This window comes from Carassius carassius, chromosome 39 (genome assembly GCF_963082965.1).
Source record: "Carassius carassius chromosome 39, fCarCar2.1, whole genome shotgun sequence".
Lineage (NCBI taxonomy): Eukaryota > Metazoa > Chordata > Actinopteri > Cypriniformes > Cyprinidae > Carassius > Carassius carassius.
Window position 1 is genome coordinate 9,477,531 of NC_081793.1, and position 17,996 is coordinate 9,495,526.

Here is a 17,996-nt window from a genome sequence, read left to right on the forward strand (position 1 = left end):
ATAGCTGCAGTATGTGGTTTTGCATTGTCCTGCTGAAATAAACAAGGCCTTCCCTGAAATAGACGTTGTTTGGAGGGAAGCATATGTTGCTCTAAAACCTTTATATACCTTTCAGCATTCACAGAGCCTTCCAAAACATGCAAGCTGCCCATACCTTATGCACTTATGCACCCCCATACCATCAGAGATGCTGGCGTTTGAACTGAACGCTGATAACATGCTGGAAGGTCTCCCTCCTCTTTAGCCCGGAGGACACGGCGTCCGTGATTTCCAACAAGGATGTCAAATTTGGACTCGTCTGACCATAAAACACTATTCCACTTTGAAATAGTCCATTTTAAATGAGCCTTGGCCCACAGGACACGACGGCGCTTCTGGACCATGTTCACATATGGCTTCCTTTTTGCATGATAGAGCTTTAGTTGGCATCTGCTGATGGCACGGCGGATTGTGTTTACCGACAGTGGTTTCTGAAAGTATTCCTGGGCCCATTTAGTAATGTCATTGACACAATCATGCCGATGAGTGATGCAGTGTCGTCTGAGAGCCCGAAGACCACGGGCATCCAATAAAGGTCTCCGGCCTTGTCCCTTACGCACAGAGATTTCTCCAGTTTCTCTGAATCTTTTGATGATGTTATGCACTGTAGATGATGAGATTTGCAAAGCCTTTGCAATTTGACGTTGAGGAACATTGTTTTTAAAGTTTTCCACAATTTTTTTACGCAGTCTTTCACAGATTGGAGAGCCTCTGCCCATCTTTACTTCTGAGAGACTCTGCTTCTCTAAGACAAAGCTTTTATAGCTAATCATGTTACAGACCTGATATCAATTAACTTAATTAATCACTAGATGTTCTCCCAGCTGAATCTTTTCAAAACTGCTTGCTTTTTTAGCCATTTGTTGCCCCCGTGCCAACTTTTTTGAGACCTGTAGCAGGCATTAAATTTTAAATGAGCTAATTAAGTGGATAAAAGTGTAAAATTTCTCAGTTTAAACATTTGCTACGTTATCTATGTTCTATTGTGAATAAAATATTGGCTCATGTGATTTGAAATTCCTTTAGTTTTCATTTTATTAAAATTTAAAAAACGTCCCAACTTTTCCGGAATTCGGGTTGTACTAATGTATATCCAATGCACTATGAATTGATGAGCTGCTGGGTTCATGAATATTAATCACGTTGTCTGCGTTCGGTCAAACTGATTTGCTGAAATCAAAACATGGACGGTACTAAATCAGCGCCAGCCAATGATATTGCCATTTGCGCATTAGCTCCGCCCACTACCGGAGAAACCGGTATGTCTTCTGCTTGTTCAAAAATGAATATGAATAATTCTAAATGAACTCCATTAGAGGAAAAGACAATAAAGAATAGTTTACATATAGCGTGTCGATTCAGCGTGGTAAGACTCTCGCTCTCTCTCTCTTTTGCATATGTGAGAAACTGAAAAGATCGCTTGATGGAGAGAGAACTCTGAAGCTCAGATGCTGAAATTAATGCAAGCGTCACGCGCTTCAGTCTATGTAGTAAACAAACGCGCACGTCCCTGCCATTAATTAATTCACACAGAGACGCGCAGAACACGGTTCATATTTCAAGCAACATTTGCGGCTTAACATTTACAGATACTGGTCCATATGGAGATTTGATTAATTTATGCTAACTTTGACAAATTCTATGACTGTCCATATTAAAATGTAAGTTTCATTTTCATGACTGGATTTTGAGATTCCGTCCTCATTTTCTGCTTCGCGGAAATCATAGCGCTGAACCGGGTTTGAACGGGACCTCGGTACTACCGGTACTTAAAGAAACCTGGTACCGTCACATTTACATTTTTTTAATACCGACTTGGTACCGAAGTACCGGGTCTTTTGACAACACTACGTCCGGGTTCTAAAAACATCAAACCCGATTCGTTATCTCGTATTTTTGATCCATCTGAACGCCGGCTACTCCCGAGTGCATTTTACCGGAGACTCTATTCATCTCCACACTCCGATGGGAGGTTGAATCGAAGGTCAAGACGGCCTTAGAAGGGGTAACGCCTCCGTCCCGGTGCCCACCGAACCGATTGTTCGTGCCGGAGGAATTACGGTCTGACGTTATTCAGTTGGGTCATTGTTCCAATGTCACCCAGGAGTAAATCGTACTAGATTTTTAGTTAGGCAACGATTCTGGTGGCCATCTATGGCTTGCGATATTCGAGATTTTGATTTGGCCTGCTTGATCTGTGCGATGGGTAAGACTTCCAATCAACCCCCAGATGGGCTTCTTCAACTGCTCCCTGTCCCTTCGAGACCCTGGTCCCACATAGCGCTAGATTTTGTTACCGCCATCCCAAGGCAACACGGTTGTTTTAACCATAGTGGACCGGTTCTCGAAGGCGAGTCATTTTATTCCCTTGCCCAAATTGCCTTCAGCCAAGGAAACAGCGGTGACTGTCATCGATCACGTCTTTCGGTTACATGGCCTCCCGACGGACGTGGTCTCTGACAGGGGATACCAATTTGTCTCCAAATTTTGGCAAGAATTTTGTAAATTACTGGGGGCCACTGTCAGTTTATCTTCGGGTTACCACCCCCAGAGAAACGGACAGACCGAGAGAGCAAACCAAGATTTGGAGAGAATGTTGCGATGTATTGCCGCCAAGAATCCTTCCTCTTGTTGTCAACAACTCTCAATGGTGGATTACGCCCACAACTCGCTACTTGTGTCATCCACGGGCCTATCTCCGTTTAAGGGTAGCTTAGGGTACCAGCCACCTATTTTTCCTAGTCTCGAATCCAAAGTCGCGTCCCCTCCGCCCACGCTTTTGTCCAGAGGTGTCATGGACATGGACTGGACCAGAGCCTGTGAGACTCTGCTCCAAGTAAGGGCGCGCACCAAGGGGTACTGTCATGGTTGAGGAATTCAGTGACGATCCCTTGCACTGTGGGTGTGTATTTTATGAATGAATGTGTGTGTGTGTGTGTGGGCGTGGTCGCTGATGATCCTCCCGGAAATCAGCGACAGGTGTTGGTCATTACCACGGTCTACTTATACTCACCTCATGCGTCTTGTGTTTGTCAGATCGTTGTTTTATGGATGTACCTGTTGTGTTCCTGTCTCTTCGGCTCCTCGTGTCTCCTGGTTTGTCTCAGTCTGGAAGTTCGCCGTTGCAGTATATGTCTTCACTATTCACCAACACTGGATTCACCACTTCACGTCAGACCCTCGGATCGAGTTGTCCATGCAAGCCTGCGCTGCCTAGTCATCGTCATCATCGGAGATACCATCACATTCTGAAGGACCTGTGTTCTGCTTTGGCATCTTCCAGCACTTCCTGAGAACTGTGTCTGCTTCTCCTTGATTCACTCTGAGACTGGTGCTATTCATCCTAATAAAAGGATCTGTTTGACTTGCTATTGTCTCCTCCATCCTTACGTTACAAATCTACACTGCAAGTCCTTTCACAAACTTGTAACTTACATGCTTAGAGCAGAACCATGCATTGTTAATCTATATTTCTACATGGTTCCCTGCAATACAATTCTGATTCTTCAATTGCGCAATCTAGTGGTCTGTTATTGATACAACCACAACTGTTACAAATGATAACGGAGTGCTCAAGTGTGTTCTGAAAGTCATGTTGAGGTAACTAAAATATGTCAAATCAATATTTTGCATTCAATTATTTACTCATCAGACAAGTGGCCGCATGATAAGCGGGGAAATTACACATTGTAGTCTGTCAACCTGCAGAAGTTTCATTTGCAAAATAATCTGCTGACTGTACACTATACCTCAGCCCTGCCTTGCCCCCCTTGTCACACCTAAGCGCCCCCCAAATTGGGCAAAGAGTATAGAAGACCTCACAAAAAAACGAATATTCGAATATTCGTTTATTTAAATTAAGTTAAATGAGACAGACGTTATTTTTCAGCAACATTTATTGTTTCCGTCATTTTGAACAAGCTTACAATAAGCTTGAACATAACACATCGTGTTCTCTTACGAGAGCTCTCTCGTACTGCGTCTTAGCTAAGACGATACGGGAAAAGTCTCTTTTCACGAAATACTGAAGCAAAAAATTACCCTTAATTTTGTATTTTTGTAAAGCGCATTTGCAGCAGTACACAGCCATAGGCGAGATGGCTCGTTCGCTCATTGGCTTGTTCTGCGGCAACTGCACAGCCTATCGAGCGCGGGCTGATGCAACATCAGACCAATAAGGGCGCTTCGCGCCCTTCTTGCCCCTTCCTGCCGAAAAGGGTGTGGCCCAACCTATAAAAGGAGCTCGAAAAGGCTGACTCACCTGATTTTTCATCTCTTCAGCGAAGCTCACGCATCGCTGGATCACGGAGGAAGCAAGCGCCGTCTGAGAAAGCACATCAGCAGGACGAGCCATTCTGAAGCTGCTGGCATCGCCGCCTTCCACTGGCGTTCCTGCTGCGCTATCCGGCGCCTATATCCTTTCAATCCTGTTATATCCAAGCTGTTCTTTATGTGTGTGTGTGTGTTCGCCCTGCGACACACACTCGTAAAAGAGCTCGCGTCTTTTTTAAAATGCCTTCCTGCGGCTCGTCAGAGCCCCACTCGGCGAGGGAGACCGGTACGTCATCTGTGTCTCCTGCCTGGGTGAAGATCATGCAGCGCTCGCTCGCTGACGGCGGATGCCCCCACTGCGAGCTGTTGCCATGGTGACTCTGAGGACTCGCCTGGCCTTTTTCTCTGAGCCTGCATTCTCCGCTGCGCTGAGGCGCCGTAAAAGCATCGCTTTCAGCGGATTCCGGAACCGTCTTCAGCTCAACCGAGCTCGCCGGTGGGCAGCGCCCGCTGTTTGCCGGCGCGTCGTCCGAGGAAGTCGATCTCAGGGCCGCGTCGGGGGAAGAGGACACGCGCTCTCTGCTAGCTTCGGGCAGTGAGGGCTGGGCGAGCTCCGAGGATCTTGCGCCTTCTGCTCAGAAGCCCAGCAGACGAGCTGACATCGAGAAGGAGCCGGGGCGAATGCTCGTGTTGGCCGCGATGAGTCTCGGCCGCGAGTGGTTTGCACCAGCGCCCCCCCTCTCGTTCCCGGCTGGATGGTATTTCCCTTTCGGATGAGCGTACTTCTCAAAGCCCGCCTCTTTTCTTCCTGAGCTTCACGAAGAGGTGGTGAAGGCTTGGAACGCTCCATATTCGGCACGAACTCGTTCGTCTGTCTCACTAGCATTCTCCACACTGATGATGCTAAAAACAGGAACTACCACTCACTTCCGCCGGTGGAACAGGCGATAGCGACGCACCTTTGTCCGCCCTCTGCTGGACGGCGGCAAAAGCGGTGTTGCCATCTAAAGCCTGCTGTGTGACGCTGCGTCGGCACTACTAACGATGGCTGCTTCATCGAAGCGCAGGTGTACGAGTTCCGCTGTGGCCGAGCTCTCACCCAAGCGCGCCGCTGTTTCAGTTCCAGGAATTGTGACTGTCTCAGCGTTTTCTGCAATGCGCAAGCCTGCACAGTTGCCCGCTTGCCTGCACACAAAAGCCGTTATCACAACAGCTTCAGCAACGCAGCTCGAGACCCCCGTTCTCGCTCTACTGGCCGTCGCCCCGCGCCGCGGGGACTGCGGCAGAGGATTACGGTGAGGCCGGGAGCCCCGAAGCCATCCTAGGAAAGCCATCTACGCATGCTGCATGACGCTGCGTCGGCACTACACACGATGGCTGCTTCATCGAAGCGCCGGTGTACGAGTTCCGCTGTGGCCGGGCTCTCACCTAAGCGCGCCGCTGTTTCAGTTTCCAGAGATTGTGACTGTTTCAGCGTTTTTTGCAATGCGCAAGCCTGTACGGTTGCCCGCTTGCCTGCACACGAAAACCGTTATCACGGCTACCCAGATATTTCCCGAAAAATGTGTAATTTCTGGTGTCCCGGCCACAGCCGATGGTGCTATAAATGTAGTGACGATGCCCACTGCTCAGTGCCCATCTCCACATATAAGCACAGCCCTTCACACAGGGCTCGCGCCCATAAAAGCGACTCAAGTCGATCACGCGCACTACATAGTAGACGTGCCCACTCCTCAGTGCCCACAATCATTATGTCTCATGCGTCATGTGGTTTCTGTAAAAACGAAACCCGTGCATGCTCGTCCGGCCACGGCCGATGGTGCTATAAATGCAGTGACGATGCCCACTACCCAGTGCCCATCTCCACATGTAAGCACAGCCCTGCACACAGGGCTAGCGCACATAAGATCGACACAGATCGGTCGAGCGCGCCGCATAGTAAACGTGCCCACTTCCTAGTGCCCACATACACTATGTCACATACGGCGCGGGGCTTCTGTAAAAACGAGGCCCGTGCACGTACATTCTGCACAGGCAGACAGCGAGTTGAAAGTGGTAAAAGTGCACACATGCAGCCCACGGTTACTCGCAGATATATCGAGTCCCACGGGACCCGCTCAGCCTCCCTCCAGTCGGTTAAGCGCCGGAACGGGGTCGAGGAAGAGCGATCTGCCCGCTGTGATCAGCGCGCTCCCCGCCTCAGATGCGCAGCACACTCGAGCGCCGCCGTTGCCCAGTCAACAGAGCGCGTTTCGCATCCAGCCCTTAGCCATTCATGCAGATGCATGGTCAGTGCTTCCAGGGGTTTCGGATTGGGTGCTAGGCATTATAAAGAGAGGCTACTCGCTACAGTTTTCTCGACGCCCACCGCGCTTTTCAGCGCGCGTCGAAACTACGGTCAAAACAGAAGTAGCACACATACTTCGGGCCGAAATATCAAAACTGTTGAGCAAAGGGGCTGTAGAGCCTGTGTCTCAAAGCGAGGGGGGGCTGTACAGCAGATACTTTCTGGTGCCCAAGAGAGACGGGGGTCTCAGGCCCATACTGGATCTAAGACAGCTGAACAAGGCATTGATGAAACGCAGTTTCAAAATGCTCACGACTAGGAAGCTCCTCGCGCAGATTCGCAGAGGGGACTGGTTCATGTCAATAGATCTGAAGGACGCGTATTTTCAAATACAGATAGCATCAAACCACAGGCGATATTTGAGATTCGCCTTCGAGGGCCAGGCATACCAGTTTGCAGTCCTGCCATTAGGCTTGTCCGTAGCTCCTCGTACGTTTACGAGGTGCATGGATGCAGCGCTCGCTCCTCTCAGACTCAGAGGCATACGAGTGCTGAATTATTTGGACGACTGGCTGGTTTTGGCCCGATCATGAGCGGAGCTCGTGGACCACAGAGCCGTTTTACTCGATCACCTCGAGAAGCTCGGCCTCAGTGTCAATTGGGCGAAGAGTTCGCTGAACCCCAGTCAGACGATCCTGTTTCTGGGTATAGTTCTGAACTCGTGTTCCATGACAGCGCGGCTGTCACCACAGCGCGCGATGGGCATTCAGCGTGCAGTGAGTTCTTTCCGCTGTGGCGCGACTGTGTCGCTCAAACACGGTCAAAAGATGCTGGGTCTCATGGCCTCAGCATCTCCGGTTCTGCGGCTGGGCCTGCTCCGCATGCGCCCCCTGCAGTTCTGGCTGAAGGCTCAGGTGCCGCGCAGAGCGTGGGCGTCTGGCCAGCTGCATTTCAAGGTCGATCAGAGCTGTGTTGCGGCTCTAGCACCTTGGACAGCGAATGGCTGGTACCGATCAGGTGTAAGCCTGGGGACTTCCCCGAGTGTGAAAGTGGTGTCGACGGACGCCTCCACTTCGGGATGGGGAGCGCTGCTCGAAGGCAGACCGTCCTTTGGCCTATGGTCAGAACGGGAAAAGCTCCATCATATCAACTGCCTGGAAATGCTGGCAGTGGAGAACGCGCTGACGCGCTTTTGTCCCAATATCAAGGATCACCACGTCGTAGTCCGTTCGGACAACATGTCCGTGGTGTCCTACATAAATCGCCAGGGCGGTCTCGGGTCCCGAAACCTGTGCAGGCTTTATGCGTTCCCTCCCATCTCCCTGCTTCCGCAGGTGATAGAACGGGTGAGAGAAACGAGATGTTCAATACTGCTTGTAGCACCTCTTTGGAAGAACCAACCATGGTTCCCAGATCTGATGCAGTTAGCAGATGTCGCCCCGTGGCCGGTACCGTTGAGGAGAGACCTCCTCTCGCAGGCCAGGGGCTCGATTTGGCAACCTCAACCGGAGTTGTGGTCCCTCTATGTATGGGCACTCAACGGTTACCCGCTGATCTCGCAGTGGGAGTGCTAAATACCATCACTCAGGCTAGAGCTCCGTCGACACGACGTCTGTATGCCTCGAAGTCGTCTGTGTTCTCCAGCTGGTGCACAGCTCGAGGTTATTCACCCCTTAGTTGTGAGGTGACGGAGGTCCTCTCCTTCCTTCAGGAGCTGTTGGATAAGGGCAGAGCCCCATCCACGCTCAAAGTTTATGTGGCTGCCATCGCGGCGTTTTCTGAAACGGCGTCCGGTCAGTCAATAGGAAGGAATGATTTAGTCATCCGGTTCCTCAGAGGAGCTAGGAGGCTGAATCCTCCCAGACCTCCGTCAGTTCCTATGTGGGACCTCGCGGCGGTTTTTGGAGGCCTTGAAGGGTCCCCCTTTCAAGCCTATCCAATCGATTAGCCTTCAGCATCTGTCATTCAAGACAGTATTCTTGTTGGCTCTCGCTTCTGTGAAGCGTGTGGGTGATTTGCACGCGCTCTCGGTGAGCCAGTCGTGCTTGGAGTTTGGGCCCAATGACTCAAGAGTCATACTCAAACCTAGGCACGGTTATGTGCCGAAATCCCTCAACACACCGTTTCGGGCTCAGGTTATAGCCCTGCCTGCCCTGCCGGTGTCAGGGGAGGATGGAGACTCGAGTCTTCTTTGCCCTGTCAGGGTTTTAAGAGCTTATGTGTCTCGCTCTGCTGCCTTTCGGCAGACGGAGCAGCTATTTGTCTCGTTCGGTGGGCGTTCCAAGGGAATGGCTGTTTCGAGACAGACGCTATCCAGATGGATAGTTGACGCCATAGCGTTAGCTTACGCTTCCAGGGGCCTTCAGTGCCCGTTGGGCGTCAGAGCACACTCCACAAGAGGCGTCGCCTCGTCGTGGGCGTGGTCTACTGGGATCTCCTTGCAGGATATATGTATGGCGGCAGGTTGGGCCTCGCCGTCTACATTTATCAGGTTCTATAACCTGGAGGTTCCCGCCTTGCAAGCAAGGCTGCTGTCGGTATAGGCGAATCAGGGCCCTGAGGGGAATTCTGAGTTCACGAGCGCTATGCGCTGCCGACTGTTATATGGGCAGTATTGCGTAAGACCCGCATTGCCACATTGGTCAGGCCTTGCCTCGGCTGTGTGATGTCATATTGCCGCATCTACGGATGCTGCTAGATATGGGACGGAGGGCTTTTTCCCTTGTCTGTCCTGGACTCTCTGTGAGTCCCTCAGGTGACTGTGCACTGTAAATCCTGGGCGTTGCTTCAGGTTTATTGGTGTGTGATCCCTGCGCGCACGGCGTTTTACATTGGGTTCCCGTAGCGTCTTAGCTAAGACGCAGTACGAGAGAGCTCTCGTAAGAGAACGTACTCGGTTACTAAACGTAACCTCGGTTCTCTCTAGAAGAGCAAGCGAGTACTGCGTTCTCTGCCGTGCGCACGATTCACTCTGGTTCGCTTCGGCGATGAAATAAATCAGGTGAGTCAGCCTTTTCGAGCTCCTTTTATAGGTTGGGCCACACCCGTTTCGGCGGGAAGTGGCAAGAAGGGCGCGAAGCCTCCAGCAATTAGGCTATTGTAGAACGTAGCCTACACTTAACTTTGAAACTTTTAAACCGTCAGCAAATCTTTTTTGCTTTTTTTTTTCTACTGTTTTACATGTTCTTGTTAAGAAATACGGGCATGTAAACATGATCGGGGGAAAGTCGGCTCCTTAGTCTTAACAATAAGGCCGACCGCGGAGAAAACGCGCTCGGACGGCACAGACGTTGGCGGGACTCACAAATAACGGTGTGCTAAGCGAATAAGTTTTGTGAAGCGCTTCGTGTTTTCGTTTCACCACTGAATGGGACCCTCATCTGGTGGAATACATGGCTCCAGCAAGAACTGTTCCCACTCGTCTCGGCTGGACTCTCTGTATTCATCGCTGAAGAACTGGCTCAGCCTTTTCCGACGAGTGGGCATTGCATCCTCTTCATCGTTGGTGGCGGCGGCTGCATCCGCACCACTCGCATCAAGGAAAATGTTCTGATAATGTTCAAAAAAGTTTTTTTTCTTACTTCTCTCATGTTTTCATCGAGAAACCTGAGATGTTTGTGCCGAGGGTCTAGGGCAGACGTGTGAAGAGGAGTTTTCACTGCATTCTCCAAGTTAGCGGTGTTTATTCATTGCTTGAGAGATGCCACAACAATGTTCTTGAATTCGGTCACTTTCTGTGATTCTCCACGGCATATTTGAAGTACTGTAGAAGATCGCAGTTCTTAAGGGCCATTCACATATCGCGTCTTTTGCGCGCTCAAGTTCGTTATTTCCAATGAAGGCGCACGGTATGCACGCTCATAATGGAAGCGACGTGGTCACGATGTGCACGCGGTGCGAGTCCGCGGTCCGCACCGCATCGAGTTAAAAACATCTCAACTTTTGCCGCAAGTGCACCGCGGGTCATGTGACAAGAACTAAACATTCAGCTTCTTCCTTTCCCGTAACAACATTGAAAGCTCAGCCAAGATGAAGGAACAGCTGATCATAGCTGTATATGGATTGCCATTTTGAAATAAATTTAGTAGCAGAGCTACTGAAAGCGATTTTTTGTGCTGCACAAATCCATTTATCCTTTGCTGAAATTTCCGCGTGTTCATGGAGAAAGCGCGTCATTGTTGCTTAGCAATGGCCGACGCTTCAGGAGAGCTTCTGCCCGAGCATTTTCAGTAGCAGTGGCGCGCCTAGTGTTTTCCACGCGTTTTTTGGTGTATGTGAACGGCCCCTTATTCATTCATTAATTATTTTATGCTTGCATACATCTTCAAATATGCCGTGGAGAATCACAGAAAGTGACCAAAATAGGTTTTATTGTGAATTATTATTTTTTTTGGGAAATTCGAATATCATTTTTATTTATCGAATAATTAGAGCAGAACGAATTATTCGAATGTTCGACTATCCGTGCACACCCCTAGTCGCGTCCAGTGTACACATTGGTTCACTGCAAGTGGGCGCATTTACTCCTCGTCTGCCTGCGCTCTCTTTGAAATAGGAATGGTTGTTACATTTCTTAACATCGTTCATTTATCACGGTCTCATTCACAGGAACTTGTACAAACGCAGATGGGTGACATGAATGGAGATGGCTCCAGATAGGCAATGTAGTATTTGGTTTCCCAACAAGGTCCATCGGCCAATAGAACATTTATTTGCTGAATGCATAAACTGTATATTCCTGCGCTCAAACCTGCCAATCTAAAGGAAACGCTGTGTATGGCATTTAAGATAATTTGTGAATTACCATAGACTTATAGTCTAAATAAAATAATTTGCAACTATTACTGTTATTAAACTTGTATACAAAACTTTGTATCATGCATGTTATAGAGTGCGTGACGTCACGTGCACTACCACCAATGGCAGTAGACAACTGCAGTGAAGCGGTTGTCAATGCGACTGTCACAGCCCTACTCAACATCTTATCAGATGTTTCTCTGAAAAGTATGATTTGGACAACTTCACAGCTCAGGAACATTTGAATAATTCTTTATGTAAGTGCTTCATTGCAGTTTTTAAACTATCCAGTACACTTTCACGATATACTATATGTAAATTATTACTTTTTTGAGTTTAAACTACTTTTGGTGGTAAAAGACAGCATGTCACAAAGCTTAATATGAAGCAAATAACCCAGAATAATCCCAAAGCACACAAATACACATAGTACTTTTCACTTCACCGTTCACTTACTGTATATTTACAAAGAAATTATGTGATTCTTACCTGACACCAGTGGAATAAGGATAGAAAGCTCTCAGTGATGTAGAGGGAAAGCTGTCGTCTCCACTTGCGTTTACACACAGAGGGAAGAGAGAGCAGCTGTTGTGTGGTGGCTCTTTTGCAGGCCTCTGGGTTTAGCATTAGCCGTAGCAAATATTGCATGTCTTCTGAAAGTGCTGAAACACACATTTACCCCATTAAATGCTAGTAACATACGGCTGAACTAATTGAAATATTGAAAAATTTAAATTAAATATATAATTTCAGTTTTTTTGTTTTGGCAAAAACTGAATACAGCTTGAGTGTAATTTTAATTATGCAAACAGTGTAACTTTAATTTTGGTGATCATTTTGGTGATGATCACATAAATCTACTAAGGACGATGATGAATCCACTAGGGATGGGCGTTTTTCGCAAATATCACATTCGAATATTTGAGCTCACAAAAAAACAAATATTCGTTTATTTAAATTAAGTTTAATGAGACAGACGTTATTTTTCAGCAACATTTATTGTTTCCGTCATTTTGAACAAGCTTACACACAATAAGCTTGAACATTACACATCGTGTTTTGTAGCTGAAAACCTTTAACAATGCATGCAAACAAACAAAAGTACAGATTAAAAGCAAAAAAAAAAAAAAAAAGTGAACAAAGAAAAAACAAAGCAGCCTGCAGCAATTAGGCTATTGTAGAACGTAGCCTACACTAACTTTCAAACTTTTAAACTGTCAGCAAATCTTTTTTTTCTATTGTTTTAAATGTTCTTGTTAAGAAATACGGACATGTAAACATGATCGGGGTAAAGTCGGCTCCTAGTCTGTTAACAATAAGGCCGGCCGCGGAGAAAACACGCTCTGACAGCACGCTCTTCATCGTTGGTGACGGCTGCATCCGGACCACTCGCATCAAGGAAAATGTTCTGATAATGTTCAAAAAAGTTTTTTTTTTCTTACTTCTCTCATGTTTTCATCGAGAAACCTGAGATGTTTGTGCCGAGGGTCTAGGGCAGACGCGAGAAGAGTTTTCACTGGATTCTCCAAGTTAGCGGTGTTTATTCGTTGCTTGAGAGATGCCGCAACAATGTTCTTGAATTCGGTCACTTTCTGTGATTCTCCACGGCATATTTGAAGTACTGTAGAAGACCGCAGTTCCTAGGGGCCGTTCACATATCGCGTCTTTTGCGCGCTCAAGTTCGTTATTTCCAATGTAGGCGCGCGGTATGTGTGGTCATAATGGAAGCGACGCGGTCACGATGCGCATGCGGTGCGACGCGCCCGTTTTTTCCAGGCGCGTCCGCATCGAGTTAAAAACCTCTCAACTTTTCAGAATGCCGCAAGCGCACCGCAGGTCATGTGACAAGAACTAAACATTCAGCTTCATCCTTTCCCGTAACAACGTTGAAAGCTCAGCCGAGATGAAGGAGCAGCTGATCATAGCTGTATATGTATTGCCATTTTGAAATAAATTTAGTAGCAGCGATTTTTTGTGCTGCAAATCCATTTATCCTTTGCTGAAATTTCCGCGTATTCATGGAGAGAGCACGTCACTGTTGCTTAGCAATGGCAGACGCCTCAGGAGCGCTTCTGCCCGAGCGCTTTCAGTAGCAGCGGTGCGCCTAGCGTTTTCCACGCGTTTCCACGCCTTATTCATTCATTAATTATCTTTTGCTTGCATACATCTTCAAATATGCCATGGAGAATCACAGAAAGTGACCAAATTAGGTTTTATTGTGAATTTTTTTTTTTTTTTGCGAAATTCGAATATCATTTTTATTTATCGAATAATTAGAGCAGAACGAATATTCGAATCCGTGCACACCCCTAGAATCCACTATTTAAAAGTTCACTGCATGCTACGGGTCTTCCTGGGTCCTGAAATATGTACCTGCACCAAGTTGTCCTAAATCACTTCCTACCCAAACTTGAGGTTCGTTAAATAAATAAATGAATAAATAAAATAAATTAAAAAAGGTAAAAACCTGATCCATCATAGACCCAATAAAATTAAACCAGAGTCCGACTCGATGGTAGTTTTTTCTAACCTGACTGAACGTAAAAGCAGTGACGTTTACACAGCCTGCATTGCAGTGGCAAGTGGTCACGTTTTTAAATGCAGTTAAGATAGAAACCAAAATCAGAGACAACAAGAAACACCACAGAACATGCAATTTAACAGTACTCATTCTCCAAACTTTCATTGTAACATTACGGTCAGCTATACATTTTTAACTCATTTTGTCAGATAATGTATATAATGTTTTACTTTGTGCATCTCAAAAATGTAGGAGAATATGTTTTCTGTGAATTTTCAAATTATTTTGTACAAGGAAGAAAAAAATAAATAAACATATATTTATATTTATTTAATAATTATAATTACATTTTTTGTTGTTGTTGGTTTGATTTAGTTGATTTGTTTGGCATCAACTGATAATTGATATTTGGCAATAGTACATAGTTTTTCCACTTGGGTATGCAATTCCAAATAGATAAACTGCTTATAAGCTGTATGTTGTATGTTGTAACTCAAAATTTATATTTATATTAATATTGAGACTCATTCTCTTGAATTCCTTGAGTTTTGCAGAGTGCCGGTTATGTGAAACGCACCTCAATTTCCTGAAGGGTTTAGAATTTAACACACAGAAGCATGAATAGAGGACAGAGAAGAAGGGGGATAACATTGTCTTAAAGATTTATCAATATTTATTTATTTTAAATAATGAAACATGTGACCCTGGACCACAAAACCTTAAGTCACAAAAGTCTTAAGTCACTGGGATATATTTATAGCAATAGGCAAAAATACATTGTATGGGTCAAGATTACAGATTTTTCTTTTGCGCCAAAAACCATTAGGACATTAAGTAAAGATCATGTTACATGAAGATATTATGTAAATTTCCTACTGTAAATACATAAAAACTTAATTTTTATTTATTAATATGAATTGCTAAGAACTTCATTTGGACAATTTCAAAGGTACCCTCAAATTCCAGATTTTTAAATAGTTGCATCTCGGCCAAATATTGTCCAATCCTAACTAGGGTTGGGTACCGAAACCCAGTGCCATACCTATGGAACCATATTCAATCAGCAGACCGCGTAGTTTGCTGTAGTGTGTCAGAAGAAAATATCAGTTTACATTTCCAAACATTCATTTTGCCATTAATTTTAATAATAATCTAGTGAGATTTTTGAATGCTCAAGCATTCTGAAAACAGCCAGTGCTCCACACAGAGATCTGATCTCAGCATCATCAAATCTGTCTGTTATTACATGAAAAACGGAGATGATGAAACTAAATCCAGAAGAACTGTGGTCGTATCTCAAAGATGCTTGAAGAAACCTTTCTGCAAATATACCTTGAAAACAATGTGCAAGTGTGCCTGGACAAAAGCGGTTTTAAATGCAAAGGTTGGTCATGCCAAATATTGATTTGATTTAGATTTAATTGATAAATTAAATCCATTTATGACTATTTTTGAAAGCATCCTTACTTACAGCATATTTACACAAGTGCCTAAAACTTCTCACAGTACAGTAGCTTTGGAGGCAGGTTTCTTAAAATGTCTTGAAGACGTTACTACAGTTCTGGATTTAATTTGTCTAAGTTTCTTCATGTAATCACAGACTGATTAGATGAGCCGGCTGCTTGTACATTCAAAATATCACTAGATTATTATTAAAATTAATGGCAAACTGATATTTCCTAATGACACACTACAGCAAAAGATACAAATAACTGGCTTAAAACCCCTTTTTTGGGGTGAAAATACTAATGTGCCTAAGACTTTTGCACAGTACTGTACTTTACAAATGACATTGTTGCTACTTTATAAAGAATGACCATACAGTCGTTCACAGAACTGATTAAAGACAATGACAGACAGCACTCATTTTAACTAAATATCAGAGTGACTGACAGAGATACAGTAGAAATATTATGTGTGGTTTTCTATTAAACAATGACCCAGATCAGGAAATACATATATTAGCCTTAGAGTAAGGGAAGCACAACTTGGGAAATGAGAGCATCCAATGAGCGTTTGAAAACTATGGATTTATTTTAAATATTTTTAAATCTTCTTTAATGGTTTCCATATTTTTTGTGGCTATTTGTTTTTTGTTTTGTTTTTTTAGTATCGGTTCAGGCACCAGTACCATTTTAAAAGTATCGAAATGGCACCGGTATTGTAAAAAAATCCAATCGATACCCAACCCTAATCCTAACAAACCATATATCAATGGAAAGCTTATTTATTCAGCTTTCATGTAATGTATGAATTTTAATTACGTAAAATTGACCCTTATGACTGGTTTTGTGTTCCAGGGTCACACATTGTTATACAGCCAAAAGGAATAATGGAAAATTGCCATATTTCAAAATAATTCAGGTCTTCTTGGGTCCATTCAGTAAAAGCGCATGGCGCATTTAATTACTGAGCACATTGTTTCCAATGATGTGCACTCCACAGATCTGCCTCACCACATAGTGTCTTTAACTGCCGAACACGTTTCCCATGACTGTACGTGCACTCGCACCTTTGATAACTGTGCACATCGTTTTGTCTGACTGTGCATGTACCGGCAGTGCGCAGCACCTGCAGTCACTAAATTACATTATATTTGTCCCATATTGTCATTAATATACATACTGACTTCAGCTTGGACCACTAAACAAATAGACTGCTATTTTTATGTAATTATGAGGGTTAGATTATTTAGTATACAAGTCATTTCAAGAGTGATAAACAGTGATAGAAAATATTTATTTTAAATCTTTAACAAAGTGGAAACTACTCTTTGTGTCACACCATCTCATGACTGCATTATTATTTGTAAAATAGGGGCTTTATGGAGTGTGTGTATACATGGTTATAAATACAACAGTTTATAGTTCATTAATTTAGGGAAATGAACGAATGTCTTAAACCTCAGGGGACTATTTGGCCAACCAGCTTATTCCTGCATTAAAAGCAAAATGTTATTGCTCGTATAAAAAAAACATCAAAATCAACTTTGAAGCACATGCTGATTAATGGACTAGCATTACTCAACATTACTTACTACCTTATAGAAACACTACATTCAATGAAGGTAAAATAGTAAAAAAACAACAACAGTTCATTTAAATGGAACCGAAATCGGAACCTGAAAATTTGTATACTGTAATATATGTAACACTTTGACATTGCCAGCCTTTAAATTAAGTTATTAATTAAGTAATAAATTAAGTAATTTAAATTAAGTAATAAACAGCATTGAGCATTGAGTAGTTGAGTATCATGCATTTTTCCTTACCACTACTTTTTTTAATAGTTGTTTAATGATTTTAACTGAACCAGAATCAGAACCGGAAAATTTCTAACGATTCCCAACCCTACTTCTGACTATTATTAATTTGTCATTGTCCTTAGGATATGTCCACAAAACCTTCAAAATGGCTGTTCAGCCTCTCACTTAAAGAAAAAAAAAAAAAAAAAACACACACAAATTGACCACAAAGAACTAGTTAATTACAGACCAATCTCCTGTTCAAGATACTAGAAAAGTTAGTATCCTCGATTATCCAACAATTATATTCCTTCTTAGAAAAAAAAATTATATCTGTGAGGATTTCAAGTCAGGATTAAGACCATATCATTATGGATGCTACGATCGATAAGGATTGGTAACAGCAGATAATCTAATTTTATGACTTGATCGGTACTCACTAACTTAGCTGATCTCACAAACCGATCACAATTTGATGACGTCAAAGTGTGACGACATATGATGTGTGGAGACATAAATTATTTGGTGCCACAGTCATGTCTTCGCCGGTGTGGAAATGCTATAAAGGTTGGAGATACAAAGAAAAATTCTCTATTTGTCATGTATATTTTGCATGATTTGATGAATGGATGGTTCATTTTTAACCACAGATTCAGTGACGTTAGAGCTGGTCTGTGACTCACTGCACCAGTCTGTGGCGCGTTATGGCTCCACGACCACCGGAGATGATTGCGGCCGCTCTAGTCAATGCTCTAGTCTTCTTTGAGTTGTCCCAGCATGGAGGACGGAACAAAACCTAATCGGAGGCGTAAGAAATAACGCTAACATAACATGTT

The 17,996-nt window shown here is 44.6% G+C and overlaps 1 protein-coding gene across 3 annotated transcripts in view; it reads right to left on the bottom strand.

The window, feature by feature from the left end:
- The window catches only part of pkmyt1 (protein kinase, membrane associated tyrosine/threonine 1), a 62,327-nt gene that overhangs the window by 26,409 nt on the left and 17,922 nt on the right, over positions 1–17,996 (bottom strand). For all 3 annotated transcript variants that reach the window (XM_059530657.1, XM_059530656.1, XM_059530658.1), the window contains exon 6: positions 11,885–12,057. In XM_059530657.1, the coding sequence (XP_059386640.1) occupies positions 11,885–12,057 (173 nt within the window). The remainder of the gene's footprint in view (positions 1–11,884; positions 12,058–17,996) is intronic.